The sequence below is a fragment of the Nothoprocta perdicaria genome, unplaced genomic scaffold, assembly GCF_003342845.1.
Source record: "Nothoprocta perdicaria isolate Ctin4 unplaced genomic scaffold, notPer1 scaffold_28, whole genome shotgun sequence".
Lineage (NCBI taxonomy): Eukaryota > Metazoa > Chordata > Aves > Tinamiformes > Tinamidae > Nothoprocta > Nothoprocta perdicaria.
Window position 1 is genome coordinate 3307756 of NW_020455510.1, and position 22158 is coordinate 3329913.

General features: G+C 55.6%; 1 protein-coding gene across 13 annotated transcripts; it reads left to right on the forward strand.

Annotated features, from left to right (window-relative positions):
* The first annotated feature begins 1528 nt into the window (after positions 1-1528).
* Positions 1529-16087, forward strand: PAX6 (paired box 6). Of its 13 annotated transcripts, XM_026041208.1 has the most exons (13): positions 1529-1667; positions 4471-4547; positions 4852-4906; positions 6825-6955; positions 7727-7768; positions 7862-8077; positions 8552-8717; positions 11799-11957; positions 12788-12870; positions 13093-13243; positions 13366-13481; positions 14362-14512; positions 15006-16087. In XM_026041208.1, the coding sequence occupies exons 3-13, from the start codon at positions 4897-4899 to the stop codon at positions 15089-15091; spliced, it is 1311 nt and encodes a 436-aa protein (XP_025896993.1). In that variant the 5' UTR covers positions 1529-1667; positions 4471-4547; positions 4852-4896; the 3' UTR covers positions 15092-16087. The 13 variants fall into 13 exon arrangements, with proteins under 13 accessions (XP_025896993.1, XP_025896994.1, XP_025896997.1 ...); XM_026041209.1 differs by lacking the exons at positions 1529-1667; positions 4471-4547 and having other exon boundaries at positions 4897-4906; positions 13384-13481; XM_026041212.1 differs by lacking the exons at positions 1529-1667; positions 4471-4547 and having other exon boundaries at positions 4897-4906; positions 7862-7969.
* The last annotated feature ends 6071 nt before the right edge of the window (positions 16088-22158 follow it).

A 22158-nucleotide genomic window follows, 5' to 3' on the forward strand; every position in this document is an offset into this window, starting at 1 on the left:
GCCCCGCGCTGCGCCGGGCCGGGCCGGGCCGGTTCCCCCGGGCTGGGCCGGGCCGGGCCGGGCCCGCCATGGCGCTCTGCCCCCGCCCGCGGTGACGTCAGCGCCCCCTCCCCCGTGGGCTGCTCCGCTTTGGGGGTAAAAGTTGGGGTTTGGGGGAGGGGAGGGGGGCGGACACCGCGGGGCCCGGGGCGGCGGCGACACCCGCGCGGCGCGGGGCAGGGCCCGGCGGGACGGGACCCCCTCCTCCCGCACCCCGTTTCCCTTTCATTTCTAAGTTATTTTTTTGATTCCGAGTCCTCCCCCCCTGGATGACAGCGCTGACGGCCGCGCAGCCCATTATGCGGCTGCCATTGAGGCGCCCTTTCAGCGGCCGGCAAGCGCCTTGGCAGAGTCGTTTGTCTCCTCATTGTACTTTATTTGAGAATGCGATGGTTGTCAGGGCCCTCATTCAGTTCCGAGATACTTTATTGATGAGCTTTGACTTTTAGCACTTTTCACATGTCAAGAGAAGTCAAGTGTATGCGGCGACGACTTCATTTCATGCTCGGCGCGTCCCCGCTCGCTCCCTTTGCTCGGGGACTCCTGGAATTCCCGCTCCTCGCGCGGGACACCCCGGCCCGGGGCTAACCCAAGCGTGCAGCGCTAGGCGCGGCTTGGGGATGTGCTGAGCCGGGCCCAGCCGCGCCGGGCGGCTGCGGGCGCGGGGCCGCTGCCCGCCGTTGCCCCGCGCTGCCCCGCGCTGCCCGGCGGGGCCCGGCCGCGCTCGGTCAACAAGCGGCACGTGGGGCGGCCGCGCGTGTTTGGCCAAGGGCCCCTCGCGAGGCCCGGGCGCGCGGGGCGCCCGCGCTGCCCTGCGGCGCCCGCCACGCGCCAGTTCTCCGTGTCCCGCCCCGCCAGGCCCGGCCCGGCCCGGTCCGCAACGTGCCCCGGGTGTCCCGGCCCGGCTCCACCTGCGAACGGCTCCCCGCCGCGGGACCGTGCTCAGCGGGGCCCGGTCCGGAGCCGGTGCCGGAGCCCGACCCGGTGCCGGAGCCGGAGCCCGACCCGGTGCCGGTGCCGGTGCGGAGCCGGTGCCGGTGCCGGCGCATTCCTATTCAAACGGCTGGGCCAATTGAGCCGGGGCGGGCGGCGGGGCGGCCAATGGGCGGCGCGGAGGCGCTGCCGGGGCTTTGCATAAAGCAATATTTTGTGTGGGAGCGAGCGCAGCATTTGCATGTGCGGAGTGATTAGTGGGTTTGAAAAGCGAGCCCTGGCTCAGCCTCATTTCCCGCTCTGGTTAAGGCGCAGGGAGGAAGTGTTTTGCTGGAAGATGATGACAGAGGTCAGGCTTTGCTAATGGGCCAGTGAAGAGCAGTGGAGGCGAGGCAGAGACCAAGGCACACATACATTAATACACTTGAACCATCACCAATCAGCATAGGTGTGCTCTGTCTCTCTCTCCCCACTTCACTCACACACTCTTTTATCTCTCACTCTCCAGTCACTGACAGCCCATTTTATTGTCAATCTCTGTCTCCTTCCCAGGAATTCAAGATCACACAACCAGCAGCTTCAGTGGAGAAAAACTATTTTACTGGCAACTCTTTTTAAAGCACCATCATTTCAAATCAGTGCGCTCTTAAACTATTGACAGGAGCTTTGACAACAAGACAGGATGCCTCATAAAGGTGAGTCCGCTCATTTCTTCTCCCGGCTTCTCCCTCCTTGCATTTTAATATCCAGACAGGGCTCCGGCTCTCGCCCGCGCTCTCTCTCGCCTCCCCATTTGCATTCCGGAGAGCTTCCCAGGGAACTTCCCAGCCCCGGAGCTCACGAAACTTTCTGCTCCCACATGGGCCCTCGTCCGCGGAGCAGCGTCCGAGCGGGAAGCGCCGCGAGCGCGGGGGCCCGGGGAGCGCCCGGCCGCGCTGCCGCCGCCGCCGCCGCCGCTGCGGGGCCGGGCGGGGGGGGGCGGGCCGCGGGGCCCGGGCGGCAGCGCCTGGGCCCGGCCTGGGGGCCGCCGCCCCCGCGCAGCCCCCGCGCAGCCCTCCCGGCCCGGCCCCAGCGCCGCGGCCGCGCTCGCTGCTCCGCGCGCTCCGAGGCGCCGCGCTCGCGAAACGCTTGTTCTTCCTCCCGAAATACAATCGCGGTTATTGCTCTCGTAATCCCCCCTCGAAACACATGGGGCTGCCACGTCCCCGTACAGCCACGAGCTTTATCTTCTTTTTATCATCATTATTATTTATTTTTAATAAGTTGCAAACTCTTTACCCTTTCAAAAAGAATTTTTTTTTTCTCCTCTGAAGCACAACAATAAACTTGATTCTTTCTATCCTCGTAAGTGCAATTGGAAATGCTGGATTTGAATTTAACCTTGCATACTTTGTAAGGAGACGTTGAATCGGCACGCAGAGCGGGAGCAAAATTTCTGCAAAGTTTATAAACAAAGTTTCCTGCGTGATTAAATCAGCGTGGCAGCCGCTGCTTTGGAAAACGATAACAACATCCTAGAAAATAAAAGTGGCTGCATCTTCTCTATCTTCAGGGACATAAAATAATAAAAGTGGCCCTTGACAATAAATGTTTATAGCTGGTGACCTTTCCCAATGCTTAATCGCCAAACGTTTCGTTTTTATCTTTCTCCCATTTGTCCTAACAACGTAAAAGTTTCTCGGCTGAATTATGTTTTCACGGGGAGAGGGGAAAAAAATTCCTGGAGCGACGGGACCAGTTGGGGATGGCGGGGTGAAGCGCGGCCCGCAGCCTGGGCCTGGCCCGCGCCGGCTGCGCGGGTCGCGCTGCGCTGGCGGCTCCGCGGGCCCGTCCTGCTGCCGGGGGCGCCTCCCGCGCCCCTGTGCTGCCTCCTCCCGCCACAGGTGCCTCGGGACAGCCCGGCCGGGCCTCCCGCCCTCCCTCTTTGCCCGGGGGGCTCCGCGGCGCTGCGCGGCGCGGCTTTCGGCCCTGCCGGGCACGGCGTTTTGTTCGGCTCCGTGGCGCTTTGCTCTCCTTTAAACGCCCCCGTTGTGGTTCCGGAGGTGCGTGCGGCGGCTGGAAGTTGAACGGCGGGTTCCTGGATGGCTCCTTAACCCCCTAGGCCCCGCGCTGGGCGCCCCACGCGGGCCCGAGGGCGGCGCGGAGCGGCGCGTTGCCCGTGCGCGGAGCGTGGAGCGGGCGCGCGTGGAAACGGGGGCTCCGGCCTCGCTGGCGCGGCGAGCGCGGCCACAGGGCCCCGCTAATCAGGTTGCTCTCCCGGGGCGGTCAATATTTACCGGGGCGCTGCGGGAAAGGGCTCGTTTGATGTTTATTTTTTATGGATTTCGGATTACTAAAAGCTGCTTAATAAATCACACCGTGGCTGGTTCTGAATGGGGGAAGATGTCTCTTTGAATTCTCCCTCGTATATTGGAAGAGTAAAATTAATATTCATTATAAGCGCACAAGAAAGACATCGAGTATTTTTAGACTTTAAAAAAGAGAGAGAGAAAATGAAGGCTGCGACTATTTCATTATTTTACCTCTTTCTTCTTTTTTTTTTTTTTTTTTTTTTTAGCAGCCCCCTTGAATGGGCTCTTTATTGTAATTGTCCCTCCCCAATTGAGCACCCCACCGAGCTGTTGTATCTTTTTACAACCCCTAACAACTCGCACCAGTAACACAATTACCGCCAGATATTTATAAAGAGAAATTACTTTTCCATTTTCGCCGGCGAGCGCTGCAAATAAATACACGGGGCGCATAAATAAATAAATAAATAAGTGAAGGCCGCGGGGGGGAGAAGGTGGGGAGAGGAGGAGAGAGGGAGCAGGGGAAGGAAGGAGAGGGGGAGGAGGAAAAAAAAAAAAAAAAAAAAAAAAAAAAAAAGGCGCTGGGGACTGTCCAGGCGCTGGGTCAAGGCAGGCGCTAATGAAGGGAGAAGGGGGCTGTTTCTGCGCCCTTTGTAAGTTGGAGGGTTGTTGGTCCGTTCAGTTGGGAAGCTGCGCGGGCGCTGGAGGAGCCGGGTCCCCGCGCTCCGGTTTGGGTAGAGGAGCAGAAAGGAGCCCATTGTTCCCTTTCTCCGCGCTTTGTTCCACACTTCTCACCCCCTCCTGTTCTTACTTTTTAAAGCACTGAGGCGAGGTAGACAGCGTGTGTCACAGTACAGTGAAAAAGGGGAAGATCTAAAGACCAAAAAAGAAGTTAATCACAATACGGCGAGTTCGCGGGAGAGAGAGAGAGGAAAAAAAAGTTGCCGGGGCCGCGGCGGGGAAAAAAATAAAAATAAATAAATGAAAAGAAAAATAAATAAAAGGGAAAAAAAAGAGAAGTTAAAAAAAAAAAAAAAAAAAAAAAAAAGAGAGAGCCAGGCCCCGCGCGCGCCGGCCGCTCCGCTCCGCGCAGCCTTGCAGGGAGTGCGGAGCGCGGGCAAACGAGGGGCCGGGGCGGCCGGCTGCGCCGCGCGCCCCTGCGCGCCCCTCCGCCCCGCTCCTAACGCACTTTTCTGCTTTGTCCTAGAGGGAAGACTCTAACGAGTGGCACGCAGATGTGCGAGGCCCCAAGCTGCGTGCGAGGACAGCGCGCCCAGCACCCAGGCAAGTTGCGCGGCGCCGCTCCGCACTCGCGCTGTGATCGCTGCGCGCAGGGCACCGCTCGGGAGCAGGGAGGCAGCGAGGCGCCTCTTGCTCCCAATGACAACCAAGGCACTCGGAGCTCGCCCTCCCTTAGCTATATTTTTTATTACTATGTAGGAGTGTATGTGTATATGTTTGCCCCTAAACCTTCAGACTAGCTGGGGAAGGCGCCTAAGAGCGCAAGCCTTGCCCGAGCCCTTAGGCTGCGCGCGGCGTGAGCGTGTGCGCTGCGTGCCCCGATTAACGCCTCTCCTGTCGCTCCTAGAGCACTATAGGCGAGCCCCGTGGGATACCGCGCTCCCGGCCCACCATGCAGAACAGTAAGTGACTCCGCGCCCCTCCGCGGCCGCGCAGGGCAGGCGGGCGCGGGGCGGCCGCGCTGCGGGGCGCTGCCCTGGCCTGGGGGGGCCCGGGGGCTCCTCACCTGGCTGAGGCCGGGCTGGAGAGGCCCCCGCCCGGGCTGGGTCATCGCGGCCTCGGGGCTTTCCCGCTGCCGCCTCTGGTCGCCTGTTTGTGGCGTTTGGTGTAGGCACATTATATATATATATATATATATATGTGCGTGTGTATATGTGGATATGCATATAAGGGCATTTTGGAGACTCTGGCGCCAAGTGACAGCGCGCAGCCTGGGGCAGGTGCCCGCGCAGCGAGTGCTTATATAACGCGCCAGCGCAGCGCCCCGCGGCCGCGCACGGGCCGCCCCTGAGGGGCCTGCGCGCAAAGGGGGGCCGGGGCGGGCGCAGGGGCCCGGGGAGCCCCGGGCGGCTCTCGAGCTGCGGCCCGCCCGAGCGGGCCGGGCGGCGGGCGCGGATCTTCCGCGGGAAGCCGCCGTGTCGCGGAGCTCGCGGGCCTCGTGGCGGCGCGCGGGGCGGGTTGCGCGGCCCCTGCGCGGGCGCGGGGCGCCGCGGATGCCTTCACAGGGCGGAGATGCCATCCGGGTGCAGCCCTTATTTTGTTGCAAGGTCGCGGCGGGCTTTGTGCTAATAACTCCTGGGTGTCTGTGGTGCGGGGCGTCCAAATTGACACCATATGTTTTCCTATTAGAGGACTCGCACCAGGACGCGAGGCGCATAATCACCGCCACTGGGCGAGAGCCGCACCGCTCTCCAGGGAAATTATATCATGATTAAGGCTTAACCTTTTAAGTGAAACTTGGATCCCGCTTTCTTTAGGCCGCCGAGTGGCCCGCGCCGAGGCGCAGGCTGGCGCGCCCGGGGCGGGGGGCGCAGGTTGGAGCCCCCGCCGCGGGCGCGGGGCGTCCCGGGGCTGCCGCCGCCGCGGGGGCCTCCGCGCGGGAGGAGGAGGAGGCCGCGCAAACGCTGCCCGCGGTGCCGGGCCGCGGCGGCTGCGCGCTGAGGCACCGGGGCCGCCTGTCACTTTGAATCCATTGCGCGGGGCGCGCGCCCCCTCGCCCGTGTCCGCGCAGAGCCCCCGGCTACCTCAAACCGCAGCCTCCCTCGGAGGGAAAGCGCGGAGAGCTCAGCGCAGCCTGAGTGATATCCAAATGCGGACAGAAAGGGTCGTTTTATCATGCTACTATTTGTCGTGACGATGCAATTTTCAAAAGCAGAGTACTGTCATAAAGTGACACGCCTGCCACAAGTGCTCCAACTGATCTTTTCAATTAGCCTTCCATGCATGATCCGGGGCGACTTCCGCCTATTTCCAGAAATTAAGCTCAAACTTGACGTGCAGCTAGTTTTATTTTAAAGACAAATGTCAGAGAGGCTCATCATATTTTCCCCCTCTTCTATATTTGGAGCTTATTTATTGCTAAGAAGCCTGGGCTCTTGGAGTCAATTTATCAGGAGGCTCCAAGGAGAGGAGAGCGGAGCGCGCGCGGCTGCGCTTCTCCAGGGAGGCAGCTCCAGGTTGGCGCTCGGCGCGCAGCCTCTTCGGGCGCTCGCGGCGAGGCGCGCAGCGCTGCGCGGCTGCGGACGGACGGACAGGCCGCCTTATTTTTGTTTTTGTTTTTCCTCGCTTTAGTTTTATTTTCGCTTCTATTTTTTTTTTTCCGCGAGCCACGGGCGAGGCGCGCAGCGCAGCCGCTGCACCGCAGAGCACTGGGGGCTTTGGCCGGCGCTCCGCGGCGCTCCGCCGCTCCGGCCGCTTCCGCGGAGGGGAAGCCGCTTTCGGAGGAGGCTCCGCGCGCGGCGCTGCGCGGGTGCGCGGGGCGCGCAGGGGCGCGCAGCTCGCAGCGCAGGGTGCTATGGCGGGTCTCTTCGTCCCCGGCAGGTCACAGCGGCGTGAACCAGCTCGGCGGGGTGTTTGTCAACGGGCGGCCGCTGCCGGACTCCACGCGACAGAAAATCGTGGAACTTGCGCACAGCGGAGCGCGGCCCTGCGACATCTCCCGAATCCTGCAGGTGATCAGCGGCTGCGCCCCGCTCCGCGCCGCTCCGCGCGCCTCGGCGGGGGAGCCTCGGCCCGCGCAGCGCAGCGCAGCGCTGCGCCCGGCTGCTCCCCGCGGCCGCGCAGGCACCCGGCGCTGCGCGAGCCCCGCGTGCCGCCTGCTGCGCGCTCCGCTCCGCTCCGCTCCGCTCCCCACGGCCGCCCCGCGGAACCGCCGCTCTCCTTGCAGTCAGACCGCTCTAATAAACCCAATTAGACGGCTCGGCACAACTCCCGTGTTCCTCCTCCCTTCTCCCGTTATTTCGTTATAATTTCGTGAGATCCGTATGCATTTAGCGTGGCTTGTTGCCTCTTTTTTTTTTTTTTTATTATTTATTTTGTTTTATTTTATTTTTCGAAATGCAGAGGAAAAAAAAAGCCGTGCAGTTTTAGCCTGGAATCTGTGTTTGCGGACACTGACAGGATTTGGCACAGCTTGGGGATACATCGTAAATGTAGATTTTTATAACCCCTCACTCACCCTGTTCCTCCTGAAAGTATTCGCTCTAAAAGAACATCGAGGACAATAGAGTCTAGTCTGTCATAACTATTGCTCAGGTTTAAGGCGTATTTTAACCTTAATACTAAACGAATTCCATTTTGATCAGATTTTTTTTTTCTTCAAAATGTTTTTAAAGTATCACAATTGTAGATCGTAGGGCCACAAATGTAATTTTTTTTAAGAAAAAAAAAAAGACTCTCTAAGTAAGTTCTCATACCATTTAAGGTATATTTTTGTGTTATAGACCCATGCAGATGCAAAAGTCCAAGTGCTGGACAATCAAAACGTAAGCTTGTCATTGTTTAATGCATACTTAAACAATTTTATTTTTGTCTTGAAATCATTAATAATGTGATTTTCTGTCCGCTTCCCTATCCAGGTGTCGAATGGATGTGTGAGTAAAATTTTGGGCAGGTATTACGAAACTGGCTCCATCAGACCCAGGGCAATCGGAGGTAGTAAACCGAGAGTAGCGACTCCAGAAGTTGTAAGCAAAATAGCGCAGTATAAACGAGAGTGCCCCTCCATCTTTGCGTGGGAGATTCGAGACAGATTACTGTCGGAGGGGGTCTGTACCAACGATAATATACCCAGCGTAAGTTCCCGCCGAGCCCTTCCGCCGTGCCGTGCGCGCTGCCCGCGTAGCGCTAGCTCTGCTCCGCCGTGCGCGCCGCGGGCCAGCGCGGACAGCGGCCCCGCGCCGCTTGCATGCGCCACGGACACGCTCCTTTCCGGGGCTCCTTTTCCGCGCAGAACCGCAGAAATGCCTTTAAGGAGAACGATGATAACCATAATGATAAATAGTGACGATGCCGGCTCGCGCCTTGTGCCTGGCGTCTCAGGAATTAGAGATAAACCCGGCCGTGTGCTTGCGCGGGGCTGCGCGCTTCGCTTGGGGGCTGCTGCGGGGGCTTCTTTCGTTCCGTTTGCTGAATTCAGCGGCGGGCGTTGCGCGGCGGCCGGGGCGTTGCGCCGCGTTCAGCGGCGTTGGGCGGCGTTCGGCGGGCGTTGCGCGCGGGCGCTGCGCGCTGCGGCGCTACCATTGCGGTCCCTGTCGCTTACCTTGCAGGTGTCGTCGATTAACAGAGTCCTCCGCAACCTGGCTAGCGAAAAGCAACAGATGGGCGCCGATGGGATGTACGACAAGCTAAGGATGCTCAACGGGCAGACGGGCACGTGGGGCACCCGGCCCGGCTGGTACCCCGGCACCTCGGTCCCCGGGCAGCCCGCGCAAGGTAAGCGCCGCCCCGCGCAAGCGGCGCCCCCGGCCCCCCCCGCGCCCCGCGGAGCCGCGCGGAGCGGCGCTGCCCCCGGACCCTCCGCGATGGCCCCCGAGCAACTTTGTAAATATAGAAAACTGTTTATCCCGGAGATTAATAGGTATTTGTTGTAGGAATGACAAGGGGATAATATGCAGGATAATGGGATGTTACGTTACATCCTCAGGATGGTTAATGGCTTCTTTTTGAATGCGGGCTGCGCCGGGGCGCCGCGCTCCCTGGCGCTGGCCATTCCTTTAGAAGAGGTGTCCATATACAACAACCTGCTTTTTGTTTTCACCCCGCAAGGAAAAAAAAAAAAACGGTAACAGTGTGCGGAATATCTGGTACAAAGGATGTTTCTGTCACACGCAAGAATTTGTTATGGGAACAATTCTGTCGCTATGTAATTGCTCATTAGAGATCGTTTTGTTTCTCATTAAGGCGACATGAATAAGCGTCTAGTTGAAGGAGACAGCTGTAGAAATGTTCCACAGGAGACCCCTGGACACGATACGGCACCGCTTGCCAATTAGACATGTCAGTTTTAAGAGAAGAAAACAATCTATGAAGGACACTGCAAAGATGGAGCGGAGCGCGCGCTCCCCCCGCGTTTTTGTCCCGTCTTTCCCCCCAGCCCCTCTCGGAGCCGGGACGGCCCCGAACGGGAGCCGCTCGGGCGCTACCTGCGCGGCCGCGGCTCCCTCCGCGGCCCCGGGGCGCGCAGTGGGGCCGGGCGCGCTCCCGTTCGGGGCCGCCGCTCCCGCGCTTTGCGCGGCCCGGGGCTGCGCGGGCAGCGCGGGGAGGAGAGAGGCGCGGGGAGGCACTTAGAGCACCCGCCTCGCCCGCTCCAAATTAATAAAATGGATTTCCGCTGGAATATTCATGCGGCCGCTAATGTTTTTTCCTTGCAGGGGGATGTTGCTGGATTTTAAGAGTCCATTACTCAAAAAGCATAAGGCGAGGTTAGGTCTCAGAGGGGTACAAATATGGTCTCAATCTGATAAACGCCATGCAGCAGAGACTAAAATAATGGATACATGAGGGCTGACAGAACAAAAAGAGACATCTCTATCCAGGAGAAATTCTCCAGTGATTTAGTGGTTTTAGGGATCACCGAGACACTGTTTCTTATCTTTTCTCTCCCCTCCCTCTCCCTCTTATAGGACTAAAGCCTTCTATAGGATTTAGACACTTTCTCTTTCAACAGATGCTGCAATGTTTTGATCCCCGCTCTATAGCTGAGAGGTGCCGCGATGGCTTCGCTATCTTTTTTTGCTCGTTTTCCGCCTCACTGCTTAAGACACTAAGAAACTAAGGAATGATTTTATTTCCCAGCGTCTTTTTTTTTTTTTTTCTTTCTTTCTTTCTTTTTTTTTTTTTTTTTTTCCAGGAAACAAATCCCATACCCAGCGTCAGATGGTCTAGCTATGGGATAATAGGGAGGGACATTCGCGGATTAGGTCTGCAAGGTGGAACGGCCGCTATTGAGGCCGCTCCTTTCTATTTTTCTCGCAGCGCTCCCGTCCAAGGGGAGCTATCCCCATTCTCCGACGGGGCGGCCTCGCCGCGCGGGAAGCGGCCCGAGCCGGGGGGCAAAAGCCGCGGGCTTGGGGGGCGCATCCCCCGCGCAAACGCCGCGCATCCCCCGCGCGCGCAGAGCGGCCGCGGGCCCCCTTTGTGCGCGGCCCCCGGCGCTGCCCCCCGGCCCGGCCGCTTTGTGTCCCCGCTGAAAAGCGGCCCCCGCCTATTGAAGCGCCGGTGGCCGCCTCAATAGCGGCGCGGGCGCCCATATGCTCCGCGCCGCCGCCTCGCCCGCCGCGCTAAATGGGCGAGAGCGTCGGCGTTTTGAAACATTTCAAAGTGCTTGAAAGGCTCCTCGCCGGCGCTGGCACAATCCGCGCCGCGCTTTGAAGCGCGCGGCTTTTGTCCGCCCCTCGCAGCGCGCCCGAGCCCGTTTCCCACACGCTTTAACGGGTGCCGCGGCACCGCCGCCATTTAGCGACTCCGTTTTATATATATATATATATATATATATATATATATATTTAATTCCGCGAGCGACTTTGAGGGCGAATTAGCAGAAGCGCCGAGCGCGCAGCGCCACTTCCCCCCTTCCAAGCCGCGGAACGCCCGAAACGGCGCTGGAAGCGGCGCAAACGGCGCCGTTGGGGAGGCGCCCGCGCCAGGGCGCTCAGCTGCCGAGCCGCACGTCGAGCTACTTGCTGAACTCGCAGCTACTCCCTTTGCTAAAAAAATTACACGTTAAAAAAATTTAAAAGAAATCTTACTTTTCTCTGGTGCACCACGTTACAAAGAATGGACAGTCCTTTTATCTAAATATAAAATTCCATTTTCAGCAATTATAGCCTGTTCTTGGTGATGATATAATTACAGCTGTGCTCAGTAATAGGTGTCAAGGCAATGCACACTCATACAATAGTTGAATAAAACTGCAGAACAATGCAGGCACTTCTAAATTCACAACCTTTAAAATGAAATTGACTGTGCAGAATTCAAATAAAAACGGGATAAATATTTTTTTTTAAAGATTACAAGCTTGGTTTGGTTTCTTAATAGCATTTTCTGCAAACCTATCAACATCTAATTGATTAGATAGGAATTACTGATTATAGATAATCTGAAATAGTGAACAGCGCTATTTTAAAGGCAGCAATAGGTAAATAAATCCAGCAGTCAGAGGAGGCTGCCGTGGCACTTCAGTAAGGAGCCCGATGAAGAAGCACTCTGAGAGGAAGGTATTTTAATACTGGTTTTATTTTAGAGGGAAAATAAAATGAAATTAAGTCCATACAACTGCAGCTGCCCATCTCTAAGGCCCCAAATAACGCCAGAAAACGAAGTGTTTCTGCGTCCCCCGTGCGAGCGGTGCGGCTCTCCCTCGCTAAGAGGGAAGGGCGCGAGGAAACGTGGCTGGACTTGTCTCCAGCTGCAAAACGTCCTTGCTGGGAGCCCCAGCACACGGGGACCTGGTCTTTGCTGGGAGCCCCAGCACGCGGGCACCGGCGCCTCAGCATCCCGCTCTCCCTTCCGCAGATGGCTGCCCGCAACAGGAGGGAGGAGGGGAAAACACCAACTCCATCAGCTCTAACGGAGAGGACTCCGACGAGGCCCAAATGAGGCTCCAGCTGAAACGGAAGCTGCAGAGAAATAGGACATCCTTTACCCAGGAGCAAATCGAAGCCCTTGAGAAAGGTGAGTGACATTTCCCTAGGACTAGAGTCACAGGGAAAAGCAGAATGTGCTATTTTAAGAACAAGGCATTCGTGAGCTATACATACATATAGGTAAATATTCATATAAGTGCGTGTATAATTTAAGTCTGTGGCTCCTGCTACTCTATCTTCTGCGCATGCTTCATACCTTTGTATGACCGTGCTGGGAAGCCGCAGCAGGATTTTGCAGGGGAGCACATCGAGGACATACGGGATTGAAACGTGTAGGGCAACTTGCAGGAATACAGAGATATGAGGAGGGGGTTGCCCCCCGAATCCTCTCCCTTCCCCTCTCCCGCCACGGGAGTGGGACAAGGGGAGCCCAGGGCTGGCAGCGCCCGCGGCCCCGCTGGGGCAGCCGCTGGGGCAGCCGCTCGCCCGCCGCCCGCTCCCTGTCCCGTGGCTGCCGCTTGCTGGAGCAGATGCCCTTCTCCTGGCTGGGCCCCAGGCACCTTGGAGCTAGGATAGGTCTTTGGCCACGTCCTCTGCTCTTAACCCCTTAAGTGCCATTTCACTGGGGGTGGCAGCGTCACAGTGGCATTGGGGACCCCTGAAGTGGAGGGACAACCCGCCTTTCCCACCTCAGCCTTCCCTGGAAGACGCTGGCGTGGATCCCGAGCCACAAACCCTCTTAGCCAGAGCGCGCAGGAGGCACCGTCCCTGATGCTCGAGCGGGGAGGATTCAGCTCCTGCTCCTGCAGCAACGGTTCTTACAGGAACTGGGAGCACAGGCACTGCAAAAACGATCACGATTTTCCAGTCAGCTGCTTTAATTCTTCATAACGAATACAATAATATTTCCCTTGGCAGAATTTGAGAGAACCCACTATCCCGATGTGTTTGCAAGAGAGAGACTAGCTGCTAAAATAGACCTGCCTGAAGCAAGAATACAGGTACCAAAGCTGCCGTGTAATTACTGCTACTATGATTTTACTATTACTATTATCGGGTTTTTATTACTGGCTTTCCAAAGCGCGGGGAAGCTGCTCTTTACGGTGGGGTGTTTGTCCCTGGCTTCCCTGGTGCCTGGTTTTCCCGGGCGCCGTTGGCTGCGTGGCGAGCGCGTCGCCCAGCCCTCGCTCGGCGCTCACGTCTCCCACACCTTGTGCTTCCAGGTGTGGTTTTCGAACAGACGGGCCAAGTGGCGACGGGAAGAGAAGCTGAGGAACCAGCGGAGACAAGCGAGCAACACGCCCAGCCACATTCCCATCAGCAGTAGTTTCAGCACGAGCGTTTACCAACCCATTCCGCAGCCAACCACCCCCGGTAATACGGCAGAGCCGCCCCTGCTCCTCCAACCCTGGGGGGAAAACAGACCCCGAGCCTCTCCTGTCCTTCCTAATGGTGGTTGAACTAACGCGCTCATCTGTCTGTCTATTCTATTATAGTTTCCTCTTTCACATCAGGTTCCATGTTGGGCAGAACGGACACGGCGCTCACGAACACGTACAGCGCCCTGCCGCCCATGCCCAGCTTCACCATGGCCAACAACCTGCCTATGCAAGTAAGGGAGAGGCGTGGGGACGTGGGGATGTGGGGACACAGGGACGTGGGGACATGGGGACGTGGGGACACAGGGATGTGGGGACACAGGCACGGCCTCCGGCCCCTTCCGGGCAGCCAAGAGGCGCGAGGGGATGGGGGGCACTCGGTCCTGGCGCTCGGACAAGTCCTTTACCAGCGCTTTTAGAGGGAGCAGGCCCTCAAAATGAAAGGGTGGCTAATTCGGCATGAAAACACCTTTTCCAGAAAATTACAGTTAACCTATGGAACTCACTGTTGCAGTGTTGTTGAAATGGCAGCCCCAATAAAACGCTGGAAGGATTAGATCCTTTCTGCGTAGGTAATGTGGTGGAGGCACATTAGGAACACCTGAGAAAGGGAAGGATGTGATTAGCATCAGTGGTTATGCTAGCTAAGCCAGAATTGCAAGAGCTGTCAATCCTCATGCCTGAAAGCATTAGCTGATCACCAGCTGGGTTAGGAAGAAATCTATTCCTTTGGGGTCTGTTTCTATAGACCTTTCAGATGCAAAATTCCTCCTTTTTTAATGGTGGGGTTGGCCTAGGAAGGTACTGGCCAATTACGGGAGTTTCGCAGCTTTGTCTGCGGCGCAGCATTGACCACTGCTGGGGCCGGGCGAGCCGATTAGAGCCAGGCTGACTCCGGCGCCGCCGCAATTACCATGTTGCTAATTGCTGAACCAAAATTAACCAAATAAAGTCAGGGCATCTCAAGCGTCTCTTGGCGTCGGCCAAGGCGTACGCGGCCGGACGCGAGGCCGGGGCTGCCGCGTGCTCCGGGTGCTCCGGGGCTGCGCACGGGCTCCCGGGACGCTCCCGGCTCCGCGGGCCGCCTGACGCCCCCCTGCTTTGCCCCCGCAGCCCCCCGTGCCCAGCCAGACCTCCTCCTACTCTTGCATGCTGCCCACGAGCCCGTCGGTGAACGGCCGCAGCTATGACACCTACACCCCGCCGCACATGCAGACACACATGAACAGCCAGCCCATGGGCACCTCTGGCACCACTTCCACAGGTGAGTGCCCCGGCGCGCAGGAGCCTGTGGGGCTGCCCCCAAGCGCTGCGCCTGTTGCGGGGGTGAAGCTACCGGCAAGGCAGCCAACCTGTGGAAATGTTAATCTGGGCTTAATGAGGCAAAAGAAGGGAAAAAAAGAAAGAAAAAAAAAAAAAAAAAAAAGGAAAAGGGCACGTGGGAGTGCACACAGGGGCAAGCTAAATGTATTTAAGAAAAAAAAACCCCAGAAATGTCTGGTGCATTTTGGGCTGAATTCCAAACTGATATGAACGAGCTGAGGCTCTGCCGTTTACCTCGGAGCACAGCAGTTTATTTACAACAACAACCCGGTTAGATGGGCACAGATTGGAAAATCCGCCCCCTCCCCCTGGATCCCGCGAGCTGGTAGGTGACGGGATTCAGGACTTACCCACATACAAGAGCAATGCGCAAACTGTGCTAGGTACAGGAAAACAAAACCCCTAAAATATCCATTTTCCCACTCAATTTTCAGGTCTCATTTCCCCTGGAGTGTCAGTTCCAGTTCAAGTTCCTGGCAGTGAACCCGATATGTCTCAATACTGGCCAAGATTACAGTAAAACATGTGTTAATTCTGTAAATGACTATATGGACAACAGTTGGATGTTCAGCAGTATTTTCTAAAGGAAGAATGGCTCTCAGAGTACTTCTGTACTGCAACTGTGCCGTATGCTGTAACACATGGAAAAGACTTTAACATGGACCTTTGTACACTGAAGGCATTATATCAGTTGGAACAAATCTTCATTTTGGTATCCAAACTTTTATTCATTTTGGTGTATTATTTGTAAATGGGCATTTGTATGTTATAATGAAAAAAAAAAAAGAACAATGTAGACTGGATGGATGTTTGATCTGTGTTGGTCATGAAGTTGTTTAAAAAAAGAAAGAAAAAAAAAAAAAAAAAAAAGAAGCCATGATCAACAAGCTTTGCCACGAATTTAAGAGTTTTATCAAGATATATCGAATACTTCTACCAATCTGTTCATAGATTTTGGATTGATGTTCCAAGTTTGTATCATTCCATTGCATATAATTAAACCTGGAACAGTTCGCACTAGATTTATGTAAGAAAACTATCTGTTGGTATTTCCAAAGGTTGTTAACGGACGCAGCTATGTGCAAACAAGGGTTAAGAGAGAACTTCGACGAAGAAAAGAGTTTGATAGATAAAAGGTAGATTGTGTCTTCGATATAAGCCGATTTGTTTTATGTCGAAATGTAAGTATTTGTCTTCCCTAGAAATCTCCCAGAATGATTTCTATAATAAAGTTAATTTCATTTATATTTGACAAGAATATTCTATAGATGTTTTATACACATTTTCATGCATCATACGTTTCTTTTTTGGTCGGCAAAAGTTAATTGTTCTTAGATATAGTTGTACTACTGTTCACGGTCCAATCATTTTTGTGCATCTAGAATTCATTCCTAATCAATTAAAAGTGCTTGCAAGAGTTTTAAACTTAAGTGTTTTGAAGTTGTTCACAACTACATATCAAAATTAACCATTGTTGATTGTAAAAACCATGCCAAAGCCTTTGTATTTCCTTTATTATACTATTTTCTTTTTAACCTTATAGTGTGGTGTTGCAACTTTTGTTCCTGTGCTAGGTGACCCTCCCCGAGCTCCAGTTTGCATTTATTTTCAGTGTGCGAGCAGAGGCTTTTGCGGAGGGCGTTTTTGCAGGCGCTGAGCGCCGCCGGCTCGGGCTGCGGCCGGGGCCTCGGGGAGCCCCAGGAGGCGCCTGGCTCCGACCCGTCTGCGGGGGCCCTTCTGCGCAGCCCCTGCGGGGAGGCCGCCACGCAGCGGGATGCAGGGCCCGGGTGTGCGTGTGAGCCTGGCCCTGCAGCATTTACACAGAAAGCACATACAGAAACACATATAGAAGCCTTTATAATACCATTTTTGGTATTTTAAATTACCAAATGCTTTTTTAAAATACCAAATGGCCTTAAAAATACCATTTTTTGTGAGGGTGCTGGCAAGCGAGGCAGCCGCGTTGTTCCCAGGCTCCCGGGGAGCGCGAGCGCCATCCCTCCCGCTTGCCACCCAGCCCCATCCCAGCGTAATTTTCCATTGAACTTGTAACCCGGTTCATGCGCCGGCGCGGGGCCGCTCGCCGTAATGAGAGGAGACAAATGGACGGGCAGCAACAAAGCGGCGCCGAGCGGCGGCCCAAAGCGCCAGGCCCCGAGCGGCCGCGGCCGGAGCGGGAGAGGCGGCCGCGACGTCCCGGCGGCGTCGCCTCGCGCGGCGCTCCCAGGCCCGGGCGGCCCTGGCGAGGTGGCCCCGGCGCTGCCGACGGGCCGGGGCGCACGTAGCGCCGGGGCTGCCGGCGACAGGGCGGCCGCCCGCGTGTCCCCGCTCCTAAAGCAGAGCGCCCGGAGCCAGCGAAGCCAGGCAGACAGCGAGATTTAAAAAACTCCAAATCTTTATTTTTTAATTGATACCGCTCTCTTATGAGTATATTCATTACAGCACCATTAAATAGTTTTAATTACCTGGAAGCCATCAATTCGGAAATATTAATTAGAATGGGAGGTTTTTTTACGTTTATATATATATATATATATTTATCAGACATGCACACACACATTATATATTTATAGGATATGGTTGGATCACATTAGGAACTGCAATAGGCAGGTCCCGCCTTGCCCAGCTGAATTGATTCTGGGGACAATTAATTACAGGTACAAACGCGGCGTTCCTACAGCCACTTAGTGTATTTATATGTGTGAACGTAGCTGGGTATCTGCGAATATGGCTGGGTATCTGCGCGCCAGCTCCTGCTTCGCCGCGGCCGGCAGCGAGCCGGGCACGCCGGCCTCCTGCGGGAGCCTCCCGGAGAGCGGCACCGAGCCGCCCTTCCCGGCCGCCCCGGCGCCCTGGGGCAGCAGTTCTGAGGGCGCGCAGGGCTGTCACGTCGCAGCGCCGTGGCCTTGGCAGGAGGCCGCGCGTGGGGCCGAGCGCGGCAGCGGGAGGCCCTTCTGCCTCGCTGCCCTGCAGGCGGCCGGGGGAAAATCCCCGTCTGGCTGCGCCCCGGAGCCGGGAGGACGTCAGGGCCCCGGAGTGGCACGTGGGGCGGCTGCGGCGGCGGCACCCGGCAGCTCCCGCCGCTCCCCGCCTGCTATTGATTCCTATAGGAATGAGACGTTTCTGTGCAGCGGGTTAAAATGTGCTTCATAATAACGCCTCACACTTGGTTTATAAGCCTCTCCTAAGGCATTTCACAAATTACAGTCACGCAAGAATTGATGTGTGAGCGCCGTCTTAATAACACCGTATTTTGTAGCTCAAATATTGTGTTCTAGATACAATATTTACATTTACAAGTGAAAAGGCTGCTACCCCAGCAGTTATTGTTCGCTGCAGACAGCTGATGAGCCATAGGCGCCGGTGGCGCCGCGACGTATGCGCCGCGACTGCCTCGCTCCACTCAGGCTCCGGCTCCGGCCCTGGGCACCACGAGCCGCTCTGCCTGGGGCTGCAGAGCCTCCGCGGGAGCCGCCTCTTGGCTTGCACAGGAGCAACCCGCGCCGGCAGGCTGCTTCTCCTTGTGGGAGCGCTGCGAGGGCTGCGAGGAGCAACCTGGGCCTGGCTGCACCGCCCCTCCCGGCGCCCCCGTTTGCTTCACCGCCGCGGCCACACGTTTGCGGTTTTCTGTTGGTTTGTTTTGCTGATAGTCCTGATGAAACACATTAACTCCTTCTCTGGGCAGTATTTGCTGCCGTAGAGTTGTTTTAAGGTTTATTTATGTTCCTCTGTGGGTTTTATGGTGCAACCTCTAGTAGCAAAACTGCGACCATCTTTATTTATGTATTTATACATAAATAAAGGCCCATTTCCCTTTGCTCTTGGCCTCGGCTGCGGCAGGGGCTGAGCCCGGAGCCATGTGTGGCCTCTCTGGCTCCGAGCCTCGTGCGGGCGCTCGGGGCACAGGCGCCCCTCTCGCTTTCCCTTTGCGCGGAAGCGCCGGCCCTGCCAACACCCCCGTGCCGACGCCAAGGCGCTGCATTAGGCACCGCCGGCGCCGCTCTTGGGGCTGAAGGGCTTCGCTGGGCGCCTTTGCTGGCGCCCCGGTCCCGGCCGCCGGCTCGAGGCGGGAGCCGAGGCTTCGTGGGCGCCCCGAGGGCCCCAGCTCCCCTTCCGTGGCCGCCGGAGCCGCAGGCTGCGGGAAATCGGGAATTCCTCCGGCAGAGGCTGCACTCGCCTCCGGGCACCTGCCAGAGCTCACGTACGCGCGAGCAGCGAGTATGTGCCGTGCACTGCAGCCTCTGCTCTCCTGGGGCCTTCGCGCTTTCCCAGCCACGCCAGAGGAGCTCGCAGATTCCCAGATAACCTCCCCGGCAGCAGCCCCGCGCCGCTCGGAAAGGCCCTCACGGGCGTCACATGCAGGGCCCCGGCAAGGCGATGCACGTCTGGAATCACGTGCGGCAGGCGAACGGCCCCAGGTTGCCGCAGAGCACGGAGCAGTTTGTCACAGTGCAGGGAATTTGTGTTTTTGCTCTGTAACCACTGATGTTCTTCACTCTTTGCGCGTGTCTCTGCAGAGCTGGCTTCACCCTCCGGCTCTGGGGTCTGCAGGTGGGGGCTTCAGGTACTGGGAGGGCTTTAAAACTCCCCTCTGCCAGGCTGGAGTAAATAAAAACCAGCCACTTAAATTCCATTGCATCGGGAGAAAGGCCTCCATATTCCAGTCAGTCGTGTTTCTTTACAGCTCTGCAGCGAGCCCTGCACCTCTCACTCCCACTCCGCTTCTGCAGGGCCTGATGATTTTGGTTTCGGGTTGAGCAGGGACCGGCTCGGGTTTCCGTTGCTGGGGCAGGGAGGCGCCGTGGCCGGCCTGGCCCAGGGCCCCGCGCTGCGCCCGGCCTCCTCCTCCTCTCCCGCTCCTCGCGGGGAACTCGCCGGCACCTGAGCTACGCTCCGTGCTCAGGGCTGCTCCGCGGTCACGGCTTGCTGGGAAGAACTCCGCGCTCGGGAGCTTTCACAAAGGCTCCCTGGACTTCATGCGACCTTGTACGAGTGCTCTTGGTCTAAAGGAGTCTGAAGAAGCACTGACTTCCCTACAAGGTTTTCTAGATTGGCTCTGGAGGACCAGAAAATGCATCTGGAAAAAAAAAAAAAAAAGGAAAAATGCTCCAAAGATGTCCGTATTTTGATATAAATGGAAGCTCCACATGCACAGAGGAGGTTAAATAAGCAGCAGAGTTTTCAGCAGCTGGTCCAGGATGCTTGGTGCCCAACGCTTCTGCAGACCCGCCTGTCTGCTCGGATGCTGGAGCACAGCTCTAGGTTTCCTCAGAATTAATGACTCATCCTTTTCAAAAACGTCTTTAATACTTATTTAAATTAGATTAGAAGCTGAAAACTTAGTGGTAGGATTTGTTGTTGGTTTTTCTTCCAAGTCGCTTTTTTATTTTCTTATGAAGCAGATTTGCACTCCCCGTTTCCACACAGGCACATTTATTATTGAGTAAGCATCAACCACGCACTCGGTATGATAAAGAAAACAGAGGAATGTGAGTCCTGCCCTCTGACAGCCCACACGGACCCCCAAGAGAAGCCCTGGAGGGATAGGATTTGCTTCCACTATCTTTTAAAGGGATAAAAGAAGTCATTTATTTCCTATTTTTATTGTGCTCTGTAGACATGGGTGGTATTTTTCCAACACAGGAAAAAGAAGAATGTTTTATTAAACTTTTAAAAGTGATCCTAGATAAACACTGGCTTAAAGTGTGCATGTAATGCACAAAGATACATACCTTTATTTACAGGGCCATATTACAGCCTTGTGGTTCCAGCAATCCCTGATTTACACGCTGCTTCCCAGCGTTGGCACGGCTCGGGGTTTCTGCAGGCTGGACTGCTGCACTCTCCCAAAGCTGGGCTTGGGACAACACTGCTACTCCACATTAAATTCAAAGATGAAATCAGCAGCCCGCTACCATATGTATCAAATTCATAGTAGTTCAATGGCCATTTTCAGATGCTTGCAGCTACTGTTACAGAAACCTGAATTCAGATTTCTTTACAAACACAGAAGAAGACTTCATCTATCCTAATACTCTTCTCCTGTTCCCAACGCTAACATGTCGAAAGCCCCGAACCACAGAAATTCTGTGCGGAATTCTTGCTTGCCACATGGAGGTGCAGAGCTTTGAGGTTCATTCCTGCCTTCCTGGCCGTGCGTGGCGCCCTGCGCGGCCCCGGCTCCCTCTCCATGTCAGGAACGTCCGCACCGGGACGATGCTCCTGCTTCCCCGTCGGGGTCAGCGGATCCTGGCTGGAGCCTCTTCACCAGTGGGAAGTTCTGCCTGTAAAAGTGCAGCAAAGGAAAAGGAAAAAGAGAAAGACGGGCGACGCCTGCTCAGGAGCCAAGGGGCGGCTTCCCCGTGCACACTGTCCACCCAAGGGAGCCGGGTGCTCGGGAGACGCGGCCGGGCGCCCGTTGCACCCAGGAGGGGACCCAAGGGGTTTGGCACTCAGGGCCTCGCTGGCCACGGGGCAGTTCTGGGGGAACCAGGGCACGTCACCAGGGCTCCTTGTTGTGGCTCTCCGAGGGGAGCTCTCCATTAGCCAGGGAAAGATTCATGGAGATGTGGAGCAGCAGTTCCCTCCATCTCCCAAAACGTTCCCTCCCAACTGTGACGCTCTGGGAGCTGCTGTCCTTTACGGGATGCTGACCGGCAACCCGGCCCTGCCACGACATCCTCCCTCCTCTCCGCGAAGCCACTGACCTACTTAAAGACGTTGGCAGCAATTTATATGCCCCTTGACTTGCTGCTTCACAAGGAAATTCGGTGTTTTGTGTTATTTATATTAAAAACCCAACCGGTATGAAACTTCACCTTTGTTACAAAATCGCTTTATGCCACGTATTTAAATTATTTCATGCTTTCAAAAGGCACTATTAGGGATCTAATGAGAACTTCCATTCAATGTTACACATAATACAAAAAGCAAAAAAAATGTTTGAGACATCAATGATAATATATTAAATATATTGGCATAGGAAAGTAGATGTCTTTTTGCTTTATTAAGCTGACAGTTCGGTTCTGAAACTTTATTTTGAAAAGATTTTAAAAGGATTTGTGTCTTTAGAAATAAAAAATATAACAGACATAGCTAAAAAATATAGCAGAGAAAACCTGATTGTTACTACTAATGAAATAGCTGATGACAAAATAGTAGTCTTTTTGATTTTGATCACAAAAAATAAACTGGTAGTGACAGGATATGATGGATAGATTTGACATCCTGGCAAATCACTGTCATTGATTCAATTATTCTAATTCAGAATAAAAGCTGTATACAGTATGTGTTTATGCTACAGTGGAGTTTTTTAAGTGATTGACATTCATCATATTAGTTAGACAGTTTTAAAAGCGATGTCTTTGTTTTACACCGTGTTGTCAAGAGAAAAAAAATAATAAAGCAGAACCTGGATTGCATTTAAAAAAACAGCAAAGCACTTAACCAGCTCCTGGTTCCAAAGCCATCATCACGCAGGGTTCACATCACTGCCTCGCATTAACTTGCTCTTTGGAGAGTCCCTTTCACCCCAGCCCCGGAATACGCGACGCCGAAGCCTGGATTTGGAAGCCACGATGCAGTCTC